This window comes from Lissotriton vulgaris, chromosome 2_1 (assembly GCF_964263255.1).
Source record: "Lissotriton vulgaris chromosome 2_1, aLisVul1.2, whole genome shotgun sequence".
Classification (NCBI taxonomy): Eukaryota; Metazoa; Chordata; class Amphibia; order Caudata; family Salamandridae; genus Lissotriton; species Lissotriton vulgaris.
In genome coordinates this window covers 578,796,378-578,824,284 of record NC_141687.1, presented here as the reverse complement: position 1 = coordinate 578,824,284, position 27,907 = coordinate 578,796,378, and the positions used below count along the sequence as shown (strand labels likewise).

Sequence of the window (27,907 nt, the reverse complement as noted above, 5' to 3'; positions counted from 1 at the left end):
GCTCTGGGGTTACCCAAATTCTCCAAAAGAGGAGTGGGCTTAATTCCAACGTCACGGTGAAGCGGAACTAGCAGAGTACTTGGAGGTAGACTCGCTAGCTGTCTAATGTATTTATTTTCCATCAGCACTATTTCTTTCACAGATTTATGCCCCCATAGATCTGACCCGTAAGCGATAGCCCCTAGGGCTTTGGTTTTAAAAAAGGAGCCCCTGTGCACGACCACCAGTAATCTGTATGTGTTTCAACCTTTGTTTGCTGATGTGAAAAGACCAATCCATATGCTCATTAAAAGTAATCCCTATGTAAATGAAAGGTATCTGAAAGAAACCGTTAGTTATAGATTCCTTACCTTAGAATTACCCCCAGGCGTCAGACTGGATCTGGAAGGTTTTTCATCAGCAGTACCCCTGCACGTCGAAAGGGTGTTGGTCGGCTCCACGTTCATCGTTGTCGTCGTGGTCGCTGGGATTATGTTGTGGAAACTACTTAGACGCCGCCCTCGCGTGCTGACGTTAGTTCTTTTTTTTCTGCACTAGGCAGCACAGATCTGGAGATAGCGGTACCTCCAGTCACTTTTTGACTGACTTTTTCTCAACTTTTGTCAACACTATTTTTGCTGAGTCTATCGGCTTCTGGTGCACGAGGGATGTCCAGTTTCAAGGCCTGTGGTTCCTGTAGCCGACTGATGTCGGTGGCGGATCCATACCACGCGTGCCTGTTTTGCCTGGAGCGTGACCACAAACCCAAGTCGTGCTCCAACTGCCGGACCATGAATCCGAAGTCTATGCGGGAGCCGTCCCAAAAGCTTCCCGAGGCCCGGCAGTCAGATCCTTGCTGTTCTAGGTACAGGTCACGTGGGAGGTCGAGGGACCGGTCGCAGAGCCATCACCACCAGTCCTCTTCCAAGTCTTCGCACTCTTCAGTTAAGTCGAAGCACAAGAAGAAGTCGAAGAAGCATAGTCGCTCTTCGACTTCTCCCCGTCGGTCGGCCGACATGACGAGGCATGCGGGTGGTGCCCCTCCCGCGGCTCCACGTGCAGAGCCTGAAGGAATGACTCTGAGTTTCTCTCCCTTCCCGGGAACCGGAACGACCCCTCGCCAGCTTTGCCAATTTTACGTAGCGATGCATGCCATCTTTGGTCAGCCCGACTCCACCTGCGCGCCTTCGGACCCCGCAGGGTCCCCTTGGATCCAGGCCTGGATCCGGATCGGCACCGGTCGACCTGGTTACACCTCCACTGGCACCACATCTGCAGCTGGCTCCATCTTTGTCCCCAGCCAACGGCGACCCCAGCCTCCCGCTCGATGTAGACACGGAGCCAGACCAGCGTCGACCTATGCTGGATCTGGCACTGACGGGCACTTTTGTGCCCTTGTTTTACCGTGGCTCTTTTAGACCAGATTGGCAGCCAGAGGAAGGTGAGGAGTACTGGGAGGGTTCTGGAGACTCTTGAACTGACCAGTTGGGCTACGAACCGGACTGGAGAGAGGAACTTGGGGAAGCCAGTGGTCTGGATACCTTACCAGACCTTCGCATGTTGTCTCCTCCTACCGTGGCTATGGAGGACGGAGCGTCTTACCCCATGGTGTTGCGTAGGACGGCCGAGGCTCTCTACCTCGAGCTACCTACAGTTGCAGTCAGAACTAACCTCCTGACAGAGGTGCTAAAACCGGCAGCGAGCTCTCCGGGGCCCCTGCTACCGTTTTATGAAGCCTTCATTGACATCCTTTTGGACACCTGGTCCAGGCCCAACACAGGGGCCCCTGTGGATAGGATGATTGCCCAACGCCACCGCCCGGCCCCGGGCAACCCTACTTTTCTCTCCCAATACCCCATCCCTGAGAGCTTGGTGGTCCAAGCCTCCACCTCCAAAGGCGCATTCCCTAGCGCACCACCTGATAGGGAATCCAAAGAGCTGGACCATCTTGGGAAGAAGATGTTTTCTTCCTCCAGCTTGGGACTGCGGTCGGTAAACACCTGCATGTCTGTTGGGCTGTTACACCCACTCCGTGTGGGATATGGTGGTGCAAAGGCTGCCACAGTGCGGGGAGGAGGCCATTGCCATATTCGCCCGTGCAGTTGCTGAAGGGAGGAACACAGCAAAGTTTACCATCCGCTGTGGGCTGGATATGGCCGACTCACTAGGCAGGACGATTTCACGTCGGTAGCCCTTAGATGCTATGCCTGGTTGAGAACGACTGTTTTTTCAGGGGATGTCCAATCCACTCTTATGGACATGCCCTTTAATGGCCGTCCCCTATTCAGCGACTAGGCAGACAACGCGCTGGAGCGCTTTAAGGACTCTCGGGCTACGGCCAGGTCCTTGGGCCTCTCCACCACTCACCCTGCGCAGTCTGCTTTTCGCCCCTTTTGTGGCTATGGAAGGGGTGCCCCGCCATGTTCTGCCCAGAGCCACAGGCCAGCACAAGCTGTTCAGACCCTGTGTGGCCGGGGACGTGAGAACCACCCCCATGGTTCTGGGGGCCAGCGGACGGGCCAGTCCACCACAGCCTCTCTGCCGCAGCCTCCAAACCCTCCTAGTCCGACCTTTCAGGGTCACCAATCACCGATGGGCAGCAGGATTCGCCATCACCTCCCCCACTGGTGCACCATCATGTTAGACAGGTGGGTTTTGCAAATAATCCGAAGGGGCTACTCCCTCCCCTTTGAGTCTACCCCTCCATCCATGCCACCTCAGTACCATCGCATGTCGGTGGATCATCTAGCCCTTCTCCAACAGGACGTTTTGGCACTCTTGGCCAAGGGAGCTATTGACCGAGTTCCTATCCCAGAAATAGGCTGTGATTGCTATTCCCACTACTTTCTGGGGCCCAAGAAGGACAAAGCCCTGCGTCCTATCTTGGAACACAGAAACGTCAACCGCTTCCTCCAGAAGGAGAAGTTCAAAATGTTGACATTAGCTGAGGTCCTGAATGCCCTCGACCCTGGAGACTGGATGGTAGCGTTGGACTTGAAGGATGCTTATTTTCACATCCTGTCCTGCCGGCCCACAGGCGTTACCTATGGTAAAATGTAAATGTCAAGGTATTTGTAGAGCGCACTGCCACCAAGCGGTTTCCTGGTGCTATTACTCATACCGCTGTGGAACCCTTCCTGGCTTTCCCTGTGAAGTGTCCACTTCTGGGCACCCCCAGGGTGAAGCCAGGCATCCTAGCGCTGTTGGGGCCGATGTGGAGGTTAAGCAAGCTATTGCCCAGAGTTGCAGCGTGGGGCCCATGATTAGAATAGGCACAGAGGCGAGAATTGTCAGGTCCGATGAAATTGAGCCCAAGACCCGCCAAGGCGGGAATTGAAACCTGGTCCCGGGCCAGAACTCTGCATCAGGGTCTTACACTCTAACCATTGAGCCACACTCCTCCACTGTGGTTCACGGTAAGCCTCAAGCACTTTCAGTTTACAGTGCTTCCCTTTGGCCTTACCAGCGCCCCTCGGGTGTTCAAAAAAGAGATGGCAGTGGTCGCAGCTCATCGCACAGATCAGGGGTTCCAGTCTTCCCCTATCTCGACGACTGGCTGTTGAAGGCGGGTTCGCCCCAGGCTGTCATCTCCCAGCTCCAGACTACGGCCGACCTCCTGCATTTGCCAGGGTTCTCCATCAATGTGCTGTAGTCACACCTGACTACCTCTCACAAGCTCCTCTTCATCGGAGTGGTTTTGGACACAAAGCAGTTTCGGGTCTATCCTCCCAAACAGCGAGTCCAGGATATTCGGGCTATGATTCCGATCTTTCAGCCGCTATCCCGGGTTTCGGTCAGGATGACCTTCCAGTTACTGAGCCTGATGGCGTCCTGCATCCTGCTGGTGGACCATGCCAGATGGCATATGTGGGCTCTGCAGTGGGACCTGAAGTTCCAGTGGGCACAACATCAGGGGAACCTGTTCGATTGTGTCCAGACCTCGGAGGGCACTGCACACCAATTGCAGTGGTAGCTAACAAACCAGGATTGGGTCCACGGCTGATACCTCTCCCTTCCCCAATCAGAGTTCACAGTGGTAACCGATGCATCACTTCTGGGATGGGGCGGCCATATGGAGGAGGCAGAGATCAGAGGTCTGTGGTCTCTGGCGGGGTCTGGGCTCCACATCAACCTTCTGAAGCTTTGGATGATTTGCCTTGCACTCAAAGCATTCCTTCCCTCTGTCTGGGGAAGAGTAGTGCAGGTGTTCTCGAACAACATCACTGCCATGTGGTACTGCAACAAACAAGGCGGGGGGGGGTCATGGACTCTATGTCAAGAGGCCCTCTGCCTCTGGACATGGCTGGAACATCGGGGCATATCCCTGGTGGTTCAACGCCTGGCAGGTTCACTGAACGCCAGGGCAGACCAACTCAGTCTCTTTCACCAGTGGGGAGAGCCTTGGTTAGATCTATTCACCACCGAAGAGATCGTGCAATGTCAGCAATTCTGTGCGTTGGAATTTCCAAGGCTGCGCTCGCTTGGCAACGCTTTTCGTCGCGAGTGGAGTTGCGATCTACTATATGCCTTTCCGCCTATACCACTTCTGCCCAGAGTGCTGAAGAATATCAAGCGTGGCCGGACCCAATTTATTCTTGTGGTTCTGGATTGGGCCCGAAGAGTCTGGTATCCCGAGCTGCTGCACATTGCCAGCGATCCTCTGATCAGAATGCCTCTGTGGGAGGATCTTCTGTCACAGCAGCAGTCCTCCACCCGAACCTGTCAATCAATCAATCAATCAATCATTACATTTGTAGAGCGCGCTACATACCCGTGAGGGTCTCAAGGCGCTGGGGGGGGCTGCTACTGATCGAAAAGCCAGGTCTTGAGAAGTCTCCTGAAGGCCAGTAGGTCCTTGGTCTGTCGTAGGTCAGTAGGGAGAGTGTTCCAAGTCTTAGCAGCAAGGTAGGAGAAGGATATGCCGCCGCCGGTGGATTTCCGGATGCGTGGAACTGTGGCGAGGGCGAGATTGGCGGAGCGGAGACTGCGGGTGGGGGTGTAGAGGCTGAGTCGGTCGTTGAGGTATGCTGGTCCGGCGTTGTGATCCTTTTGTCAACGGGAAGCCAATGCAGGCCTCTCAGGTGGGGTGTGATGTGGCTGCGTCGGGGGCGTTGAGGATCAGTCGTGCCGAGGCGTTCTGGATGCGTTGCAGCCGTCTCAGGAGCTTAGTTGTTGTTCCTGCGTAGAGGGCGTTCCCGTAGTCCAGCCTGCTGGTAACGAGGGCCTGGGTGACGGTTTTTCTCGTGTCGGGGATCCATTTGAAGATCCTGCGGAGCATGCGGAGGGTGTTGAAGCAGGACACGGAGACGGCGTTTACTTGCTTGCTCATGGAGAGGGCGGAGTCGAGGTTGACCCCCAGGTTGCGCGCGTGGTCGGTGGGTTCTGGGGCTGTTCCTTGCGTTCTAGGCCACCAGGTGTCGTCCCAGGCTGATGAGGTGGGGCCGAGAATGAGGACCTCCGTCTTGTCTGAATTCAGCTTCAGCCTGCCGTCCTTCATCCATTCGGCGACGGCCTTCATTCCTCTGTTGAGGTTGGCATTTGGCGGTTTGGGGGTCTTCGGTGAGTGATATTATCAGCTGGGTGTCGTCGGTGTAGGAGATGATGTTGAGGCTGTGTTGTCGTGCGACGTGGGCGAGTGGTGCCATGTAGATATTGAAGCAGCGTTAGGGTAAGGGAGGATCTCTGTGGAACGCTGCAGATGATTTTGGTGGTCTTGGAACGGAGCTCTCGGCAGCCTTCGACACGGTATCCCACCGCACACTGATACAGCGACTCAGCAACTCCGGCATCCAAGGAGCGGCCCTAGAGTGGATCATCTCGTTCCTCACCGGAAGAACCCAGAGAGTCCTCCTCCCTCCGTTCCGTTCCGAGGCCACCAAAGTCATCTGCGGCGTCCCACAAGGATCCTCACTCAGCCCCACCCTCTTCAACATCTACATGATCCTCTCCCTCACCAACAACCCCACTGCCGCCAGATCCAGCCTCCAGGAGGGCATGAAAGACGTCGCAGAATGGATGAAGCTCAGCCGTCTGAAATTGAACTCAGACAAGACAGTAGTCCTCATCCTGGGACCATCCCTCTCCTCCTGGGACGACTCCTGGTGGCCCCCGGCACTGGGCACCGCACACAAGCCTACGGACCACGCACGCAACCTGGGCGTCATCCTGGACTCCTCCCTCACGATGACCAAGCAAATCAACGTCGTCTCATCAACTTGCTTCAACACCCTGCGCATGCTTTGTAAGATCTTCCGATGGATCCTCACCGAAACCAGGAAGACTGTCACCCAGGCCCTCATCACCAGCCGACTGGACTACGGGAACCCCCTCTACGCCGGAACCACTGCCAAACTTCAGAAAGGCTCCAACGCAAACAGAACGCGTCTGCACGTCTCATCCTGGACGTCCACAGCCACATCTCCGTCCACCTGAGAGACCTGCACTGGCTCCCCGTCAACAAGAGGATCACGTTCAGACTCCTAACCCACGCACACAAGGCCCTCCACGACATGGGCCCGAAGTACCTCAACAGCCGGCTCACGTTCCACACACCCACCCGCCAGCTCCGCTCCGCCAGCCTCGCCCTTGCCTCCGTTCCACACATTCGCAAGACCACCACCTGTGGAAGGTCCTTCTCTTACCTGGTGGCCAAAACGTGGAACTCCCCCCCAACCCACCTATGGCTGACCCAGGACCATCTCTCCTTCAGGAAACAACTCAAGACCTGGCTGTTCGAGCAGTAGCAACCCCCCCCCCCCCCCCCCCCCCCAGCGCCTTGAGACCCTTGCGGGTGAGTAGCGCGCTATACAAATTCGTTGATTGATTGATTGATTGGAGGGTGGGAGGCGGATGCTCTGGGTTCTGCCAGAGAGGAAGGATGTGGTCCAGGCGAGGGCCTTCTCTTGTATTCCGGCATCGTGGAGGCGTGATGTTAGGGTGCGGTGGCAGACCGTGTCGAAGGCTGCTGATAGGTCAAGAAGGATGAGGGCGGCGGTTTTTCATTTGTCCATGAGGATCCTGATGTCATCGGTGGCGGCGATGAGGGCGGTCTTGGTGCTGTGGTTGCTCTGGAAGCCGGACTGGGAGGGGTCCAGGATGTTGTTGTCTTCAAGGTAGCGGGTCAGCTGTCTGTTGACGATGTTCTCTGTGTCTTTCGGCGGAAAGGGGAGCAGGGAGATGAGCTGAAAGTTCTTGAGGTCCTTGGTGTCCGCCTTGGGTTTCTTCAGTAGGGCATTGATCTTGGCATGCTTCCAGCTCTCTGGAAAGGTTGCTGTCTCAAAGGAGATGTTGATTGTTTTCCGGAGATGGGGTGCGATGGCTGGGCTGGCTTTGTTGAAAATGTGATGAGGGCATGGGTCAGATGGGGATCCGGAGTGGATGGAGTTCATGGTCTTGATGGTGTCTTCGTCGTTTACATTGGACCAGGCGGTCAGGTGATTGGTGCGGGTCAAGGTCGCCAGGGTGGTGGTCTCGGCAGTGGGTGTGGGGTTGTCGGTGTTGAAGCTGTCATGGATGCCGGTGATCTTGCGGTGAAAGAAGGTGGCTAGTGAGCCGCACAGGTCTCGTGATGGTGGAATGTCGTTGGTGTTGGAGCTGGGGTTGGAGAGTTCTTTCACAATGTTGAAGTGCTCTTTGCTGTTGTGTGCGTTGTTGTCGAGGCGGTCCTTGAGGGCAGTTCTCTTGGCGGTCCTGATGAGTTGATGGTGTCTGCGGGTGGCGTTCTTGTGGGCTGTGTAGCTGTCTGGTGTTTGGTCGCGTAGCCAGTTTTTCTCCAGCCTTCGGCAGGTGCGCTTGGAGGTCCGGAGGGCTTCGGTAAACCATGCGGCTTTCTTGATGGTGTGATTGGTTGCGGAGGTCTTGAGTGGGGTGAGGGTGTCGGTGCAGTCGTTGATCCATTGTTTGAGGTTGATGGAGGCAGTGTTGGGGTCGGTGGGATCAGCAGGTGGTCCCAGAGCGAGGGTGGTGGTAATTAGTCCCTTGGTGACCTTGCCCCAGTAATGGCGTGGCCCCTGTAGGGTGCAGTGGTGTGTGGTGGGTTTCATGAAGGTGAAGTGGACACATCTGTGGTCTGTCCAGTGGAGTTCGGTGGTGTGGTTAAAGGAGACGTGGGGACTTGCGGAGAAGATGGGGTCCAGTGTGTGTCCAGCGGCGTGAGTGGGTGTCGTCACGAGCTGTTTGAGTCCGAGGTTGTCGAGGTTGTCGATCAGGGCGGTGGAATTGGCGTCGTTGTTGTTCTCGAGGTGGAAGTTCAGGTCCCCGAGGAGGATGTAGTCCGTGGAGGCGAGGGCTTGGGTGGTGACGAGGTCAGCAATGGTGTCGCTGAACTGTAGTCGGGGTCCGGGTGGTCGGTAGACGAGTGTTCCTCTGAGGGTGGTGTTGGGGTCGGTGTGAATCTGGAAGTGCATGTGCTCGGCGGTGATGAGTGTGTCGTCGGTGTTGGTCGAGGCTCTGAGGGTGTCCTTGTGGATGATGGCGATTCCCCCTCCCACTCCGTTGGTGCGGTCTCTGCAGGAGATCTTGTAGCCCTCTGGGATGGCTATAGCGATGTCTGGTGCCGAGGTGTCGTTTAGCCAGGTCTCCGTCAGGAAGGCGACGTCGGGGGTGGTTGATTCTAGGAGGTCCCAGAGTTCGATGGCGTGTTTGCGAGTGAAGCGGGTGTTGAGGAGGATGCATCGGAGGTGGTTGGGTTCTTTGGTTGATGGTTTGACGGGCTGGGTGCTGGTGAAGTTGCAGTTCCGTCAGGTGAAGGGCCCTTCGGTGCGCTTCCGGATGGCCCGGTAGCAGTGGTGATCTCGTCCGGGGTTGAGTGCGTGGAGGGTGCTGGAGTCGTAGTGCAGTCCGGTGTTGCGGCGGCTTCGGGGGCGGTCCAGGTGCAGACGGGCTTGCCTTTGGCACGCCTGCTGGGCGTGGCCCCTACGCGTCCGGGCGGCGGTCGCCATTTAAGGCAGAAGGAGGGAGGAGCAGCTGGGAGGCGGGAGCGGGGCGGCGAGGGGGCTTGGCCTCAGGAGGAGTTGGCGGCAAGAGGGGTTTACCGAGGGGAGAAGGGGTGCGGGGGGTGAAGGGCTGGCGAGAAAAAGGTGAAGCACTGGAAGAAAACAGAAATAAAGGCAAAATATACTCTAAGCACAACAGAGAGAAATACAAGCGGCAAAAGATCACCGGCAGCTGTCACCGCAGGATCGAACTCGCCCTGGGGGGGGTCAGTGGCGAGGCGTCAGCTGGTGAGCCGAGTGGCGGTCGGGGAGCGGCTTGGCCTGCAGGCAGGTCAGAGTCACCTGTCCAGTCTGCACCTCCTTGCGTGGGAATTGAGCGGCGGCAGTTGGCGTTGTTTGACCTGCCTCCCAAAGTCTGTGAAGTTATCTTGGCAGCCAGGCGTCTCTCCACTAAGACAGTAAAAGCCTGTTGATGGAACACATTTTTAGAATGGTGCATAGCAAAGGCTGTGGATCCCCTTTCTGCCCCTCTTTCTTAGGTTCTCTTGTTCCTTCTTTATTTGGCACAGCAGGGCTCTGCTCTGGGCACTCTTAAGGGCTACCTCTTGGCCATTTCAGCCTTTCTTAGGCTTCCTGATCAGCCTTCTCTTTTCAAGTCCCCTGTTGTAAATCACTTTCTTAAGGGCATTACTCATCTTTTTCCTCCTGTTCCATTCGTAATGACTCAGTGGAACTTGAACTTGGTTCTTACTTACCTTATGTGCGCTCCCTTTGAGCCGCTACATAACTGTCCTCTCAGGCTTCTGATTTTGAAAACTGCCTTTCTGGAGGCCATCACCTCTGCGCCCAGGGTGAGTGAGCTCCAAACTCTTCCTTCTAAACCTCCTTTTCTGACTGTTGATCTGGGCAAGGTTGTTCTTAGAACTCGTCCTTCCTTCCTTCCTTCCCAATGAAGAATCGGAATAACCCACTTACTGGGTCTCGGCGGCGGGGGAACCGCCCAAGTCTTCCATACCCTTCATACGTAGTAAAAGGAGACACAGGAGCCTTCGTCTGCAGAAGGAACCCAGATCTATTCAAATAGCCCGGGCTATGGAACAAAGTCCCAAGCTCGTTAGAAACAAGACAGAGGAGGCTGCTGCTTTACTCCGCAGCTTACAAGCCTTTTATACTTTTTCATTCCAGTCTTTTGGCTGTTAGTCCATTGTTCAATCAGGGCAGTGTTTGCAGTTGATAACCAGATCCAGACGATGTTTGTAGTTGGTGACCTGGTCAACGCTTGGTACTCAAATCATTGTTCACTTAGCTTGATCAAAGCACGTTCATTCAGCTTATTGTTCGATCAGCTTGATCAAAGCTCGGTCATTAAAACCATTGTCCAATCACCCTGATCAAGGCCCAGCAGTCAGACCATTGTCCAGATAACCTGATCACGATTTCAAGGATGTTTACTAGGCAGGGAGCAGGAGATGGGAAACAAATAATTTACACAGGGCGTGAGTGTCTCATGGCTTTCTGTCGAACTGCAAAGAACAGGGGGGGGGGTTGGGTGTGCGACAGTTCCTGGGCAGAAATTCAGGCTGCAAGATGGTTTTTGTCGTGTCAGTTAGAATTTCCTCAGGCATCAGCAGAAACGACTAGGTGGGTTGTGTGGAAGTCTTTGACACGAAATGGCAATGAAAAAACAATGGAGTCCCGGTACAAATGATGCCGCTCAAAAGAACACTTTTCCTCACCAAAGTGTTTACTGCTTTCCATATTGGACAGACCATCACTTTGCCTACCTTCTTTCCTCCTCCGCATCCTTCCAAAGAGGAAGAGAGGCTCCACCCCTTTATCCAAAGCGTGCGCTTTCCTTTTACTTGGATCGCACAAAACAATTCCGGGTGAATGATCAGCTCTTTGTTGGCTACGTGGGCGCCAAAAAATGTTTGCCTGTGCACAAACTGACCATTTCCCTAGGGGTCGTTTTGTGCATCAAAGCTTGTTATTCCTTGGCAAAGGAAGAGCCGCCAGTGGGGTTGTGTGCCCATTCCACCAGGGCGATGGCAGCTGCTACTGCTTTGGGACGAGGAGTCCCCCTACATGACATCTGTCAGGCAGCTACATGGGCATCGCTGCACACATTCACAAGAAACTACTGCCTGGACAGCCAAGTCCTGAGAGACAGCTTCTTTGGCCGTTCTGTTCTCCAGGACTTTCTGATGTGAACTTGGTTCGCAGACCCACCTCCAGGGTTGGTATTGCTGGGGTATCTATTCTAAGGTAAGGAATCTATAACTAACTGTTTCTTTCAGATGAACAAGTTACTTACCTTTGGTAACAATATATCTGAATGAAACATAGGTTAGTTATAGATTACTTACCGCCCCACCCATCCTCCCTATTCTGTGAACTGACTTCTCTGGTTAAGGATTTCCTTTCATGGCCCTAGTTTTGTGCACCAGTGGTCAGTGTCTTGCATGGCTCTGCGCTTCTGGCGTGTAACGTAGTGTACAGAACTGACACCAGCGTCTAAGTAGCTACCGTAACGTCATCCCAGCGACCACTACACCAATGATAAATGCGGAGCTGACCCATGACTCCTTTCAACGCGTAGGGGTACTGCTGATGAAAAACTTTCCGCATCCAGTCTGATACCTGCGGGTAATTCTAAGGTAAGGAATCTATAACTAACCTATGTTTCCTACAGATATATTGTTACTGAAGGTAAGTAACTTGTTCATCGGTATACATACATTTAGAAAGGAGAGCACGGGGACATTCCGAGAGAATGAACACATGCCCACCCACCCCTGGTCTTGCATGTTGGGTCTTCGTGGAATAGCTGACCCATGATGACGTGTTCTCTCATGGGTCCATGAGTAGGATCCTTCAGTTACTTCATAAAACTGAATCTATTTTAGGATGGGTAGATTTCTTGAATTTTCCTTGCAAATTCCAATTCCAGAACATATTTCTGTTTTCAGAGCATAGTGTCTTAAAGCATGAACTGTGTGACTGGTACCCGTCACTTAAACGACTCATGGAGAAGGTCAGCCAGAAATCAGGCTGGCGAATCTTCATATTGGAGAAAGGTCAAAATGACGAAATACCTCTATCTCAAAAATAGTATGTTTTGTGGAAAAGGTGTATGTCATCAAGCGAAGGAAAGAAGGTAACAGGGATGTTTTAAAGGATGTGGGGATAGGTAGATAGGATTGGGGAAGTAGTAAACAGAATAAATGGGTGTAAAACATTGACGGTACATGACGTTTGAGCATTAAAGATAGGGATAAGGAGGTAAAAGAATAGAAGTGAGTAAATGAGGGAAGGGTTGATAAGGAGACAAGGCCCTAAAAACAGGGAAGGAATTAAAAGAGGGGATAAAGCCTACCTTAATAATGGTTTCTTAATATTGGTCCGTCAAATTAGTTAAAACAATTATTAAACAACAAATTGTGAAGAAATGTTAAATAAAAAAATCATCTGAACCACTTTATGTTGTTATATATTTTGTCAGAAACACATACAAACACATTATCAAAAGAAATATCACTCTTTTGAAGTTCTGCACACCCTATCGGTCACTTCTACCTTGACGGAGATGTCAGACAGTGACACCCTCCATCTGTCTCTTCCTGCATCTTGTGTGTGTGAGTCCTATGCATCCCTCAGACATCCGTCCCTGCCATGTTTATCTGCACGTGAATGTTCCTGCTTCTTTTCTATCTATTGGAGACACTTTTGTGAACCTCTACATTCTTGTCCTTCCTTCTGTGTCCCCCACACTTCCACACCCTCTAGCTTTGTTCTTCGCAGTGTATTTCTTTATTCTGTTCTTTTTATTATATCCAGATGTTTCTCTCTCCCTTTCCTAGATCTTCTCCCCTTCGAGGGCATACCCATTCTTTCTCTCCCTACTTAATTCTCCACCACTGCCACAACCTCCTAATATCTAACTATCGCTACTTCTCTCTTTCTCTTACTAGCCTTTCACTCTTCGACCTGTCCCAGCCTCTTTTCCTTCTAACTGTTCTCCCCTTTAAACTCATCCTCTCTCGATCCTGTCTCCCCGATCTCTCTTCTTTCTCATTTAGACTTTTCATTTTTTCAGTCTTTTTATCTTCCTAACGTGTGGCTCTGCCTTCTCCTTAGGTACTTCATGTTGGTGGTAGCTCTTCAAGCGTGTGCTCAGAACCAGCACTACACGGTTGCGGCTCAGGCCTCCGAGCGCATCATTGTCAGAGTAAGTGGTGTCCACCCACACTCCCCACTGGTATAGTCATGGTACATCATCTCACCCCTCTCCCCACGAGCACCGCCTATTCATGCTTGGTGCACTGACGAAGAGGATGCTGTGGTGTAGTGCTGTTGTGTTATGGTGAGGGTGATGATGTTATGGTGAGGGTGATGATCTTATGGTGCAGTGCTGTTATGGTGCAGTGCTGTTATGTTATGGGGAGGGTGATGATGTTATGGTGCAGTGCTGTTATGTTATGGTGAGGGTGATGATGTTATGCTACAGTGCTGTTATGTTATGGTGAGGGTGATGATGTTATGGGGCAGTGCTGTTATGTTATGGTGAGGGTGATGATGTTATGCTGCAGTGCTGTTATGTTATTCTGAGGGTGATGATGTTATGGTGCATTGCTGTTATGTTATGGTGAGGGTGATGATGTTATGGTGAGGGTGATGATGTTATGGTGAGGGTGATGATGTTATGGTGAGGGTGATGATGTTATGGTGAGGGTGATGATGTTATGGTGCAGTGCTGTTATGTTATGGTGAGGGTGATGATGTTATGCTGCAGTGCTGTTATGTTATGGTGAGGGTGATGATGCTATGGCGAGGGTGATGATGTTATGGTGCAGTGCTGTTATGTTATGTTGAGGGTGATGATGTTATGGTGCAGTGCTGTTATGGTGAGGGTGATGATGTTATGGTGAGGGTGATGATGTTATGGTGATGATGTTATGGTGAGGGTGATGATGTTATGGTGAGGGTGATGATGTTATGGTGCAGTGCTGTTATGTTATGTGAGGGTGATGATGTTATGCTGCAATGCTGTTATGTTATGGTGAGGGTGATGATCTTATTGTGAGGGTGATGATGTTATGGTGAGGGTGATGATGTTATGCTGCAATGCTGTTATGTTATGGTGAGGGTGATGATCTTATGGTGAGGGTGATGATCTTATGGTGAGGGTGATGATGTTATGGTGCAGGCAGTGCTGTTATGTTATGTGAGGGTGATGATGTTATGCTGCAATGCTGTTATGTTATGGTGAGGGTGATGATCTTATGGTGAGGGTGATGATGTTATGGTGAGGGTGATGATGTTATGGTGCAATGCTGTTATGTTAGTTATGTGAGGGTGATGATGTTATGCTGCAGTGCTGTTATGTTATGGTGAGGGAGATGATGTTATGGCGAGGGTGATTATGTTATGGTGAGGGTGATGATGTTATGGTGAGGGTGATGATGTTATGGTGCAGTGCTGTTATGTTAGTTATGTGAGGGTGATGATGTTATGCTGCAGTGCTGTTATGTTATGGTGAGGGTGATGATGTTATGGCGAGGGTGATGATGTTATGGTGAGTGTGAGGATGTTATGGTGCAATGCTGTTATGTTATGGTGAGGGTGATGATGTTATGGTGCAGTGTTGTTATGTTATGTGAGGGTGATGATGTTATGCTGCAGTGCTGGTATGTGATGGTGAGGGTGATGATGTTATGGTGCAGTGCTGTTATGTTATGGTGAGGGTGATGATGTTATTCTGCAGTGCTGTTTTGTTATGGTGAGGGTGATGATGTTATGCTGCAGTGCTGTTATGTTATGGTGAGGGTGATGGTGTTATGGTGCAGTGCTGTTATGTTATGGCGCAGTGCTGTTATGTTATGGTGTAGGGCTGTGAATACAGAAGAATATCTTGAACAAGGAGCATCGGGTTGGGCTGTTTGTTTTTCCCACCTTAACCTGCATCTCTTCCCCCTTCTCAGGCTTCCAACCCAGGTCAGTTCGAGAGTGACAGCGAGGTCCTGTGGCAGCGGGGACAGCTGCCTGACACCATCTTTCACCATGGACGCATTGGCATCAACACAGACCGTCCAGACGAGGCACTGGTGGTACATGGAAATGTGAAGGTCATGGGGTCCCTGATGCACCCGTCGGACATCCGGGCAAAGGAAGATGTACATGAGGTAATTTAGCTGGGTAATTATGGAAGAGCAGGAGAGGGTGTGAGCTGGGGTACGTAACAAGTCAGATAATTGATATGTGGAGAACTGGGGCCAGAGGGAAGACCACCCAAGGCAAAAAAAGGTGAACACCATGGACGGGGGTGGTAGCCATGTGTCAAACGTAACATGCCCACTCGTGTGAATTCTGATATACAAAACAGCTGTAGGTCTTGGGGAGTGGGTGTGGGGGTGCCTTGCTTAGGCGCATTGAATTCAGAAACGGAATGCTGTGAATTATGTATGCGATAAACCTTATCTAGAGTACTAGTACATCTCTATGTAACAAAGATAGAAATATTCTAGTCTGAACCTCCACCTGCGAGTGAGACGTTTCAGGTGGGATAGAACACTGGGTCAGGTTCCACTAAGAACAATTACTCGTGTTATTTGGATGGGATCAATGCAGGCGCCCTCTAGTAACATCTTGCACAATAGTAGACAGCTGTCCTCGTTAACATATATACAAAACGAACAGCCCTTGGAAGTAATTTCCATGTAAATGCCTTAGCATCTGTTAGATATTGCAGAGGCATTTGTAGGAAAGATTCACTTTACCTCGTCTGAAACATCTAGCACACTGTGCTGCTATGCTCCTTGCACAACGAGGATGCTTTTGAGTAATCCGTACACATAGTAAAGGTTTGCAGCCCAACACAGAAGTAATCTGCAGTCTCACCTTTTAACACCCTCAGACCTCGCTTCCATTTTTCTTGCCCCTGCAGCCTAGATAGAATCATGTCCAAGCTGTGAATACTTGTACTGGAGTAGATGTGTGCTGGGAAAGCTCTCGCAGGAGCTGCACACTCACCATCGCACCAACGTCAGTAACAGAACTCTGGGCAAGAAGCAGAACGGAGCTCAGCAAGCCGGAGCACACCCCGAGCCAATGCACAGTAGGGCGACCCCCTGGGCGAGTAGTAGTCGCACCAACATCAGTGACAGAACTCTGGGCAAGAAGCAGAACGGAGCTCAGCAAGCTGGGGCCCGCCCCGAGCGCGATGCAGAGTAGGGCGACTCCCTGGGCGAGTAGTAGCCGCACCCGCCTGTCACCCTTACTGTCCCGGCCCCATGCAAGCTCATTATGTTTAAAACAGAGGAATGTAATTCACAAATTCCTTGTATTTACTTTTTTCTACACCTTTCACTTTATCCAAAGAACCGTCTTGTCACGTAAGCTTTAATATTGCCAAGATGAACTTCATAGGCTAATACAGGCAGCTCATACATCCTTTACATCACATAGCCATCTTTTGCAGGGCGTGCTGCTTTGTACATCTCAAGTAAGAACCATTGAGATATTTCTTTTGTCCACAAATGTATGTCGTTTTTTGTCAGCTGTGAAGCAAGTTTATGCACAGAGAGAAATACGCCTGTGGGGTGGGTCATTCCATAATGTTTTTGTTGCCATCTGTTTTTTTTTGCCTATTATTTCCTGCCAAGGTGTCTTCCCCATGACTATACTGACGCACTAATAATGTCCCCCATCGATTCTGTGGCTGAACAGCCGACTTTGAAGCTGGGGAACCAGGCTCAAATCTGGTGGGAGGCTCAAACATCCTGTGATTCTGAGCAAACCACTTAACCTGCACCGCACCCGCACCGGCCACGCCGACCCCCAGCAACAACCACCTCAAGTGCATCCTGCTCAACACCCGCTCCGTCCACAGACACGCCGTCGAACTCTGGAACCTCCTCGACTCTACATCACCAGACGTCGCCTTCCTCACAGAAACATGGATGAATGCCTCCTCAGCCCCCGACATCGCCATAGCCATCCCGGAGGGCTACAAGATCACCCGGAGGGACCTCGTCAACCAAACCGGAGGAGGCATCGCTATCTTCCACAGAAACACCATCCGCATCCCGACCAACTCCGCTACACCCTCACCGCCGCCGAGCATCTCCACTTCCAGATATACACCGACCCCCAAGACCACCCTCAGAGGCACCCTCATCTACAGACCCCCGGGACCACGCACACAATTAGCCATCGCTGACTTCGTCAGTCCGCACGCCCTCACTTCCACAGGCCACATCCTCTTAGGGGACCTAAACTTCCACCTGGAGAACAACAATGACAGAAACACTGCCACCCTGCTGGACAACCTCGCCAACCTCGGACTCAAGCAACTGGTGAACACCCCCACCCACAACGCCGGCCACACGCTCAACGCCATCTTCTCCTCCAGCAAGCACATCTCCTTCAGCCACTCAACCGGACTACACTGGACAGACCACAGCTGCGTCCACTTCAGCTTCAGGGGAACCATGACCCACCACCACCCGCAACAGTTCCCCGCAGAAGCTGGAGTAAGATCACCGCCGACTAGCTCATCACCACCCTCAGCCAGAACCCGCCCACCAACACGACGGACCTCAACGAAGCAGCCCGCAACCTCACACAGTGGCTCATCAACTGCGCCGACGAACTCGCACCACTGAAGAATCCTCCCAGCAGACCCGGCAGCAGGAAAGCCACATGGTTTACCAACGAACTCAAAAACTCCAAGAAAACCTGCTGCGCCCTCGAGAAAGCCTGGCGCCATGACCAGACAGCAGAACACATGACCGCCCTCAAGAACGCCACATGCATACACCATCAGCTGATCCGCACCACCAAGAACACAACATTCAAAGAACGTCTGGACAACAAAACCCACAACAGCAAGGAACTCTTCAGCATCGTTAAAGAGCTCTCCAACCCCACCGCCTGCAACAACGACATCACACCCTCGCAAGACCTCTTCGACTCACTCGCCTCGTACTTCCACCGCAAGATCGCCGACATACCAACAGCTTCGACGAGCAGACCTCGGACTCAACCACCGAAACAATGCCCCCCACCACCACCCTCCGCACCTGGACCCCGGTCAGCACTGAAGACACCACCCACCTGATGAACACCATCCACTCCGGCTCCCCTACCGACCCACACCACATCTTCAACAAAGCCGACTCCATCATCGCACCCCAACTCCGGAACATCATCAACAGCTCCTTTGCATCCGCCACCTTCCCGGAGAGTTGGAAACATGCCGAACTGAGCGCCCTCCTGAAGAAACCCACGCGGACTCTACGGACCTCAAGAACTTCCGCCCCATCTCGCTCCTCCCCTTTCCAGCCAAAGTCATCAAGAAGACCGTCAACAGACAACTCTCTGCCTTCCTCGAGACCAACGGATCCCGCGACCCCTCACAGTCCGGGTTCCGAGCAAACCACAGCACCGAGACCGCCCTCATCGCAGTCACCGACGACATCAGGTCCCTGCTCCACAACGGAGAAACTGCTGCCCTCATCCTCCTGGACCTCTCAGCAGCCTTCGACACTGTATGCCACCACACCCTGACACAGCGCCTCACCAACACCGGAATCCAAGGAGCAGCCCTGGAGTGGATCATCTCATTCCTCAACGGAAGAACCCAGAGAGTCCGCCTCCCCCCCTTCCGATCCGTGGCCACCGAAGTCATCTGCGGCGTTCCGCAAGGATCCTCACTCAGCCCCACCCTCTTCAACGTCTACATGAGCCCTCTCGCAGCCATCGCACGCCAACACAACCTTAACATCATCTCCTATGCCGACGACACCCAGCTGATCCTCTCCCTTAGCAACGACCCCGCCACCGCCAAAGCCAACCTCCAGGAAGGAATGAAAGACGTTGTGGAATGGATGAACAGTCTGAAACTGAACTCAGACAAGACGGAAGTCCTCATCCTCGGACCATCTCCCTCCGCCTGGGATGACTCCTGGTGGCCCCCTGCCCTGGGCACCGCACCGAAGCCAACGGACCACGCACGTAATCTGGGCTTCATCCTGGACTCATCCCTCACGATGACCAAGCAAGTCAACGCCGTCTCATCATTCTGCTTCAACACCCTGCGCATGCTCCGAAAGATCTTCCGGTGGATCCCCACCGAAACAAGGAAGATGGTCACCCAGGCCTCGTCACCAGCCGTCTGGACTACGGGAACACCCTCTACACTGGAACCACGGCCAAACTCCAGAAAAGACTCCAGCACATTCAGAACGCCTCAGCACGACTCATCCTGGACATCCCTCGCCACAGCCACATCTCGGCCCACCTAAAAGGCCTGCACTGGCTCCCCGTCAACAAGAGGATCACGTTCAGACTCCTCACCCACGCACACAAGGCTCTCCACGACACAGGCCCGAAGTACCTCAACAGCCGACTCACATTCTACACACCCACCCGCCAGCTCCGTTCCGCCAGCCTCGCCCTCGCCTCCGTCCCACGAATCCGCAAATCCACTGTCGGAGGAAGATCCTTCTCCTACCTGGCAGCCAAGACATGAAAATCCCTCCCCACTCACCTACGGCTGACCCTGGACCATCTCTCCTTCAGGAAACAACTCAAGACCTGGCTGTTTGAGCAGTAGCGACCCCCCTCCCTCAGCGCCTTGAGACCCTAAAGGGTGAGTAGCGCGCTATACAAATTCTATTGATTGAATGATTGATTGATTGAATCTGACGGTGCCTAAAAAGGAATGTGTCGGTCTGTAATGCAATTAGGCCATAAATAGAACTCCTCTTAAACACTGCGTGGAAAGCATCATATGAACAAAAATACTTAGCATTTTCTACATAGCCAAGTACTACAATTTAAAAGAATTTCTTACGTTGTTTTAAGTCCATTTGGATCTTGTACAAATCATGTTACCCGCCGCAAAGCACGTGAGATGGCATTGCAAACAGTTGTAAAACGGTAATTATTAAAAAGTGCAAAAAGCTTTGTTTTTAAGGCCCTTAATAACGTGATTTGCCCAAGATCACAAATTGTGGTGAAGTGGGAAGACACAGTTTACTCAAGTCGCACTGTTTCACAGTTGACATTTTGGCACGGGACACTGATGACAGTTGCTCCCATGTTCAATCCTCGTGGACAGGGCAATCCTCGTGGACAGGGGTGGGAACTAGAAGGCAAGGCAAAGCCACTGCTTAATGTCTAAAAGAATACATGCCAGGCCCCAAACCTTTCTTCCCAAGCCTGTCGTAGCTGAATGTCAGACTTGCTGAATACCATGTCAAGTCTTAATTTCACCGCATGCCTCTATCACCCTACCCCCTTCATCTTTCTTGGAGGTTTTTTTGGGTCAAAATCTGATGATGTAAAATAAGTCTCACTCCGAACAAATGACTTCCTGGTGGGCGCGACCTGCAACCACCGGCTCAAATTAAGCACTGCTTGGACAAAAGACCCAGACGTCCTTTCTGATGTTGGAGCCTCTTTTCAGAGCTTAGTAGCTTGGCTGCCCTTCCTGGCTTCCCTGAGACACCTCTGCACAGTCACTTAAATGAGGCATTCCGGTGGTAACGTGCTGCTTGAAGACGCCTGATCTGGACGAGGCACCACTGCCTTCAGCAAACAGCCAAGACCTGTCAGGAGAACATTTCATTATATGTAACTATTCAGTTGTTTATTTAAATGTATGTAGTTATAGAGCACTTTGCCCCGTTGGATAAATTATAAAACGGCACAATCATTTAACGCAAGGTGAGAAATAAACATTGAGGCCAAAAGGTAGTTTTGTACCAGAGAAGTGACTAGATGAAGTGCCAGCTAGACAGACGAAAGTATTGTTTTGGTTAGCGCTTATTAAACGTTTTAGCTCACTTCTAATCACTTTGCATTTTGCCAGATATAAGAATTAAGAGCACATAAAGTGGTTTGTCCAACAACACACATTCTGGTCACGTGAGGAAGCCCGGGTTCAAGCCTGTATCTCCTGCTTGCAGCTGACAGACGAGCCAGTAGACCAGCAAGAACTGGTAAAGTCACAGATTGTCACCTAATAAACACAATCATGCCACATCCGCTCCTATTCCAGTAATGGGCCCACCACAGAACCATCAGAGCAGTAGCGCCTGGTGCATTTTAAAAATGGCAGAAAGTTAAATATAAAGTTCAAGTGGGGGAGGGCGGGGCTTACAAAGCAGGTGAGGAGAGGATGTGGCCAGGTACGAGTCTCGGCGTGTGCTTGGTATCCTGTGATTCTGGTCATATCGCACAATCTCCCAGTGCCGCGGCAAAAAGAAAAAACGCAAAATGCCATTTATACATTGAAGTAGCAGCACCACATATTTTGGTCTATATATAAAAGCACCTGGCAAATTAATATTGACATTTTGCCACACTCTGACAAGAGTAGCTGGCTAAAGGTCCTTTAAAACAAGCTGTTTATCATAAGGTTTTCCAGTGACTCCTTTGGGGAAAACATCCTGGCCACAATATCTGTAATGTAGCCATTTGTCTTATGAGATACCATTGCAACTAGTTGTTTAAAATACAGCAGCATGTAATAGTCTGATTTTATTAAATTGCAAGCGCACTACTTGGTACCACATAGGACATACATTTAATACTTGGCCCACACACGCTCCTATGCTGTCTACACACTTACTAATCAATCGAACAATCAATCCGGATTTATAAAGCGTGATAAATCACCCGTGAGGGTCTCAAGGCGCTAGGGTTGCTAACTGTTTTGTGGTGATATCTTCATAATGGAATGTTGGGAAACTTTCACAAACAAAAATTCTTATTTAAAGTAGCGTTTGTGCGCTTTTTAAACATACGTATTTTTGTTGTTCAAAGGCTGCGTTTCTACTCGAAAATTAACTAACCAGCATTTGCAATGCAATATGTCTAGCATTTTTGAGAGTTTAAGCTATTAGTATTGTAAATGACAATGCCTTTTATTTATGTTTTAAAACCCAAAACATAAATAAAAGGCATTGTCATTTGCAATGCCAATAGCTCAAACTCGCGTGAACGCGAGACCTATTGCATTGCAAATGCTTGTAGTAGCCTTGGAACCACAGCTAACCAATTAGAGACGAATGCAGGCCATAGGCACCCTTGCGGCCAATGATGAACAGTTATAGATGGAAGATGGGCACAGTCCACTTTGTTACCGAGGATAAGCAATTCAAAGAGCAGAGAGGCACAGGCTTAAGCACCGAAAGGAGATTAGCTTTAGGTTTCATCAACGACTTGATTTATTCAACTTTCCTGTCTTTTTTTCAACCATACTTTTCCCTCTTCCTGATCCTAATCTTTATATCTTCTCTTTCATTCTTTCTCTCAATTGCTCTTTTCTTTTTCACTACATCAATGTATCTTCTTACAACTCTCCTGTCATATTTCTCTGTTTTTCCTCACCCTCTCTGTTTCTCTTCCCACTCATTTTCTTGGATTCAGGTGGACACTACCGAGCAATTGAAACGGATCTCCCAGATGCGCCTCGTACACTATCACTACAAACCTGAGTTTGCGAGCACGGCGGGCCTCAACGACACGTCAGAGACAGGTAGGAGTCCCTCCCAGTATGTATCACTCGTTATGTTCAACTTGGTGTTAATAGGTGAAGACAATGGTGGACGGAGATTGGAGGGATCAGAGACGAAGCTGCAAATAAAGATGTGAGGGGAAATTATCCTCTCTGTGCAGACCTGACATGGTAATTCTGAATTGAATACAACCTGTGTCTTAAGTTTTTTGCTTTGAACGTGGTACTTTGTTTTACATTGAAGTTAAAACCACTTAAGCAAACAGAAATAAGCAACAAAATTCAAATAGACGATATGTGGGGGCAATCATGGTTTGTACCGTGGAGACATGCATTGAATTCCTCACACTGGTTTCAACAACAGGCAACACAGAAAAAACAGACTGTCCCTCAACAGAGCACATCTGACTGCACATCTCACACACCGCCAACGGACATCTAATGTGCAAAATAGTTGGCTGCTTCAAAATAGTCTTACAACCTTTCCATTCCCATTCAGATATAGTTCCAATCCGCATCATACACCAACAGAGCTCAATCAATCAATCAAAAAATCCTTATTTCGCAAAATTTCATAGCATATGTAGTGCAAAGGAGTACATAAAATACATTTTACAGTATATATAATATTAAAAACTGAAACCATTAAAATACTATTATAATAAAAGTGTTACAATCAATAAATATGTCTAAAATCTCTTTGCAAAATCATGAGGAGAGAAACTAAACCATTGTTAAAGGCCATATTATTACTTCCATGTACACGGTGGCTCCTGCAATAGTCACCCATCTATATCTAGCTGAGCTCTCCTCTTCAAGGCAGCCCACAAAAATGAGGTCAGGGAATAACATACCAGGGGATCGGCCAACATTTGGTGAAAATAGAGGGCGTGTCGACATCATCTGAAGTTGTATTTTTAGGTTTCGGCTACCGTCCCACTGCGTAAGCAGTGGGTGGGCGGGGCCGAAATCTTTTGTTAGTAGTATGGGGGCCTGAACACGCCCCTCTTCTCCATTGGCTGGCCTCGTAAATGCTGGCCAGCCATTGAAGGAGAGGAGCGTCACTGAGTTCAGGGCCCGCCTTGACGCGATTCGGGGGCGTTTCCGTGTGGTTTTTTAAGTCCCGCCCCTTTTTTCTTTAGGTTGAACGCGATTCGGGGGTGTTTCCGTGTTTTTTTAAGTCCCTTCCTTTTTTCTTTAGGTCGAAGCCTCGTCCGCACTCTGCTGAAAATTCTTCAAAATTCACTTTTGTTAGTATTCTCGCTGCTAGATACGTTACTTTCGAGCGCTTTTCTTATTGTTTTCGCTCAACGAAACGCTCGCTCTACGTCGCCTCCGAGAATACATTTAACGCATTCTCTCCATAGAGACGTCACTGTCCCTCCTCCCGGCTGCGCATTTATCGTAAATCCTCCTGTCATATGAATGGCGTAGTCACTCACCCTGCGCCAAAGGCGTTACTACTTGTATTCTATAAACTTGTTTGCGGCGCCGGGAGTGTGCGGCCGGGGCATGCGCTTTCTGTACTGCGGTAGTGAACTACGCACGTAGCGGGAAGACTACGATACTCTGCAGCTGCGGCAGGCATTCTCCCAGTCAGCTGCCTGCATCGGATATGCGTGTTTTACGTAGCGCGACCCAAGATGGCGGGTTTGAGCGAGGAGGAACGGGCGGAGGAGACCAGGCGGCAGATTAGGCAGCGGTAAGCCGGAGAGAGAGCAGCAAGGAGGGCCGAGTCTGACTTAGCGCCCCCGGGGCCTTCAGGCCTCCCCGTGGGGCTCCAGTGAGGTACTACCACCTGTCCGGTCCCAGTGCTCCCCCGGCGGCTCCTACCCCCTCCCTCGGCCTGTAGCCACCCACTGGGCCGTCCCCGCCTGCAGTGAACACCTTAACCTGTTACTCCTTCGTGCTCCCTCTGACCTGTCACCGTTATTACGGCATTCGTTGGCCCAGGCCTGAGTCTACTCTCGCCCGTTAATTATCGCAGCACTGCCCTTCTACATGGTTTACGACCCCCACCCCCTAATGTAGTGCCTGCGGCTGTCCCATTTTTATTTTTGTTTTGGTTGCCACCCTTCCTGACCTTGTGCCTGCTGTTGTAACCGCCCCATTCAGCCCCTGGAGCTTCATGCCCAACCTCCCTGTCCTGTTTATAACGGCCTACTCGTCCCCAGACCACCTTCCTGTCTTTGCTGTCGGCCCTTTCTCTGTAAACCCGCGCCCCTAGAACGCTCTGCCCGTGTTCCCTTGGACTCCGTGTTCACACCAGCCTGTGCATCGCCGCTAGAGAATGATGAAGCTGAAGTCCAACCAGACACGCACCCACGATGGGGACGGCTACAAGAAACCTGCGGACTGTCTTTGCTTCAGGAGCGAGAGCGAAATGGAGGTGAGAGGTTACATGGGGCGGAGGGTGTGATGGTGCTGTGGAGCGATAGATGGAGGGGAGAAAGCGTTCAGGATAACCATCAGTTCACTAGGGGAAGGTGTAAATGTAGTATGGAGAAAAAGTGGTCAGAGGAGGGTGTACAACTACTGGCCTGTAGGTGCGAGGGAAGGGGGTGGGCGATGAGGTGAAGTGAACTGAAATTAATGTACATGTTGCGAGGTTAAGAGAGTTCATTGTAAACGATAAAAGCGAGGATACTGGGGAGGAGAGGGCAGTGGGCTGGTCTTGAGCTAGACATAAAGCATTGGTACCCCAAGAGATGGAGGTGGTTAGTTGCGGAGGCGCTCTGAAGGTGAGACATTTCCGTTGATTGTGATGAAGTTGGTAGAGGAGCCTGGAAACCGATTCGGTGGCCATGCAGTAAACAAATGAAAGTTGTGTTAAGAGAAGGCTTGCCAAAAATAAGAGAGCCTCACACTCTCAAAAGGTATAAATTTGGGTGTAGTTTGAGGCACACATACTTGAAAACCAGAGACGCGATCTGGAGCACCCTTTTTCCGCTCTGTAACTTAGACTTTGTTCTGCTGTCTTCTTTTGAGTAGATCGACCTTAATAGAAGGCCTATTTGAGGTCTGTATTTGACAGCGCAGCTCACAGAATTACTGATTGCTTACAATATACATAGTGGGTTTTGGGTCGACACCCCTCCCCTTTCAGCCATTGGCAGTCTTCCAGCCATTGGATTCAGACCTTGTGAATCACATCCTAACACATCCCAGTTGAGTATTCATCTCTCATCTAATGCTTTTGTTTGTTTGGTATTCCCCTACCTCTCACACTGGAGTTTTTCCATTACAGGAAGACTACTTTACAATTATAACCCTCTCGGTTAGCTCATACTTGCTTCCTTCCCTTTGCCTAACTCTAATGTGCTAACACTACATGTGTTAGCACATTAAACCCTGACCTATGTATTGGCTTTACCAATGTTTGTTTGTTATTCTTGTTATTCTGGTTCTGCGGTGATTATATGCTGTCAACTGAAACTCATGTCCCAGACCTGCTAATTTCAAAGGCTTTTTTCTCTCGTTATACTTTATTAATTGAAGTGCATTTTAATGAAAGAACGTAATGAGTTGTGATCGGTATCATATGGTTTAATGAAAACAAACGTGGAGAGGTTTAAATATTCTTTTTGGGTTTTCTTTTTAATGTGCTTGCTTGATCAGCATCTGAAATACCTATTGAAATTGTGAATTTCAGTCAGTGCCTGTCAAGAGAAGAGGAATAGCACACACCTCTGATGGCGGATTCTGGGTCATTCAACTCTCTGCTCACAGTGCATGGTTACATTCCTCCTTTTACAGATATGTATCTTACAAGGTCCCGGCTGCAAACCCTTATGGCTGGCAACATGCAATCCTTTTTTTAACCACGTTTATTATCTATTCTTTTTTTCCTTGATTGGGTGCGGACCATATAGAATTATGTATGATCAGCTATCAATAAGTTTAATATTTTTTAAAGAGTTTACTTTAGCATTAATATGTCCCTCGTGTTTTTTTTGCAGAGCGAAGTTATTTTTCAACAACCAGCTGTTCCTAATGGCCCCTTGGGTCAAACGTTTGTATTTCTCATTTGGCCCATCTTAGCTCACTGCTCAACCCGGTGAAAACCAATCGGGAAAACAAACAATCTTTTCTGTGGCAAACCCTCACTTAAGATCATGGAAAAATAGGCTGCTGTAAATATTGCACGTTTAATGGCTGTGGGTGTCTGGGAGGTTAAATATGGGTTGGGTTTAAAACCAGGTGATTTCAGTGTTTACGGACAAGTGGCTTAGTTACTGCCACCAGCACGTGCCTATTTCAATGAGGGCGACAGGCTCTGTTATTGTTAATGGTCTGGGAAGTAAACTTTCAGCGGACTTCCCACTCGACACTCACATTGTTGTCAATGTATGGCGGGACTTTAAATAATTAAAAGACCACCACCACATCCACCACCACATCCACCACCGCATCCACCACCGCATCCACCACCGCATCCACCACCGCATCCACCACATCCACATTCACCACCACATTCACCACAACATCCACCACCACCACCACATCCACCATCACCACCACCACATCCACCACAACATCCACCACAACATCCACAACATCCACCACCACATCCACCACCGCATCCACCACCGCATCCACCACCGCATCCACCACATCCACATTCACCACCACATTCACCACAACATCCACCACCACCACCACACCCACCATCACCACCACCACATCCACCACAACATCCACCACAACATCCACAACATCCACCACCACATCCACCACTGCATCCACCACCGCATCCGCCACCACATAGCTCTAACTTTTGCAAAGCCGAGACCGTTGCATTGTAAATGCTTGTTTCAAAATTGGGATTATAAATCTTTTCCTTTGAACATTATAAAAACTGCAAAAGAAAAGTATATGTAGGTCACTCTGTGTTGATGTCCCATCACAGGGGCATAAAGTCAGAACGCTTTGAGAATATACATTGTTAAGTTAACCCAACATCAAGGGTATATGGTTGAATCGAAATCTCACTAGAATGAACTTGTGCTGGGGATTAGAGACTTAAGCCAGATAGGAGTGTACAATCTGGGTAGTGGGAGGGGACCTTAAATAAAGCTTCATTAGATTTATTGCTATTAGTCTCCTATCTTTCATTCACCATTTTCTGTAGGAAGATGGATTTAATCCTAGCCTTGGAGATCATTGCGCAGCTGGGCAGGTTCTCAAATAGTCCTACTAGACCAAGCTCCTTTAAGGTACTCATAACATACTGTAACCATGTTATCTTATGTGCAGAATCCATCTTGAGGCAGTCTCTCAGTATAATCGAATTCAAATTCACCGTCCCCCTGCACCATATAGAATAGCACAATAAAATCAGTGCAATGTGGACGATGTCCGATAAATATGTGGTGTCTAGTTCTGCATGACAGTTATAATTTGAGTAGGGCTAACAACCTTTTAAGGAAACTATGGGGCATATTATCAAGGGATTTATCTCCGCTTTTTT

General features: G+C 50.3%; 1 protein-coding gene across 4 annotated transcripts in view; it reads left to right on the top strand.

Moving 5' to 3' along the window:
- MYRF (myelin regulatory factor) overlaps positions 1–27,907 on the top strand; it is a 464,514-nt gene that overhangs the window by 312,531 nt on the left and 124,076 nt on the right. For all 4 annotated transcript variants that reach the window (XM_086955588.1, XM_086955587.1, XM_086955590.1 and 1 more), the window contains 3 exons: positions 13,050–13,140; positions 14,894–15,094; positions 22,350–22,458. In XM_086955588.1, the coding sequence (XP_086811714.1) occupies positions 13,050–13,140; positions 14,894–15,094; positions 22,350–22,458 (401 nt within the window). The remainder of the gene's footprint in view (positions 1–13,049; positions 13,141–14,893; positions 15,095–22,349; positions 22,459–27,907) is intronic.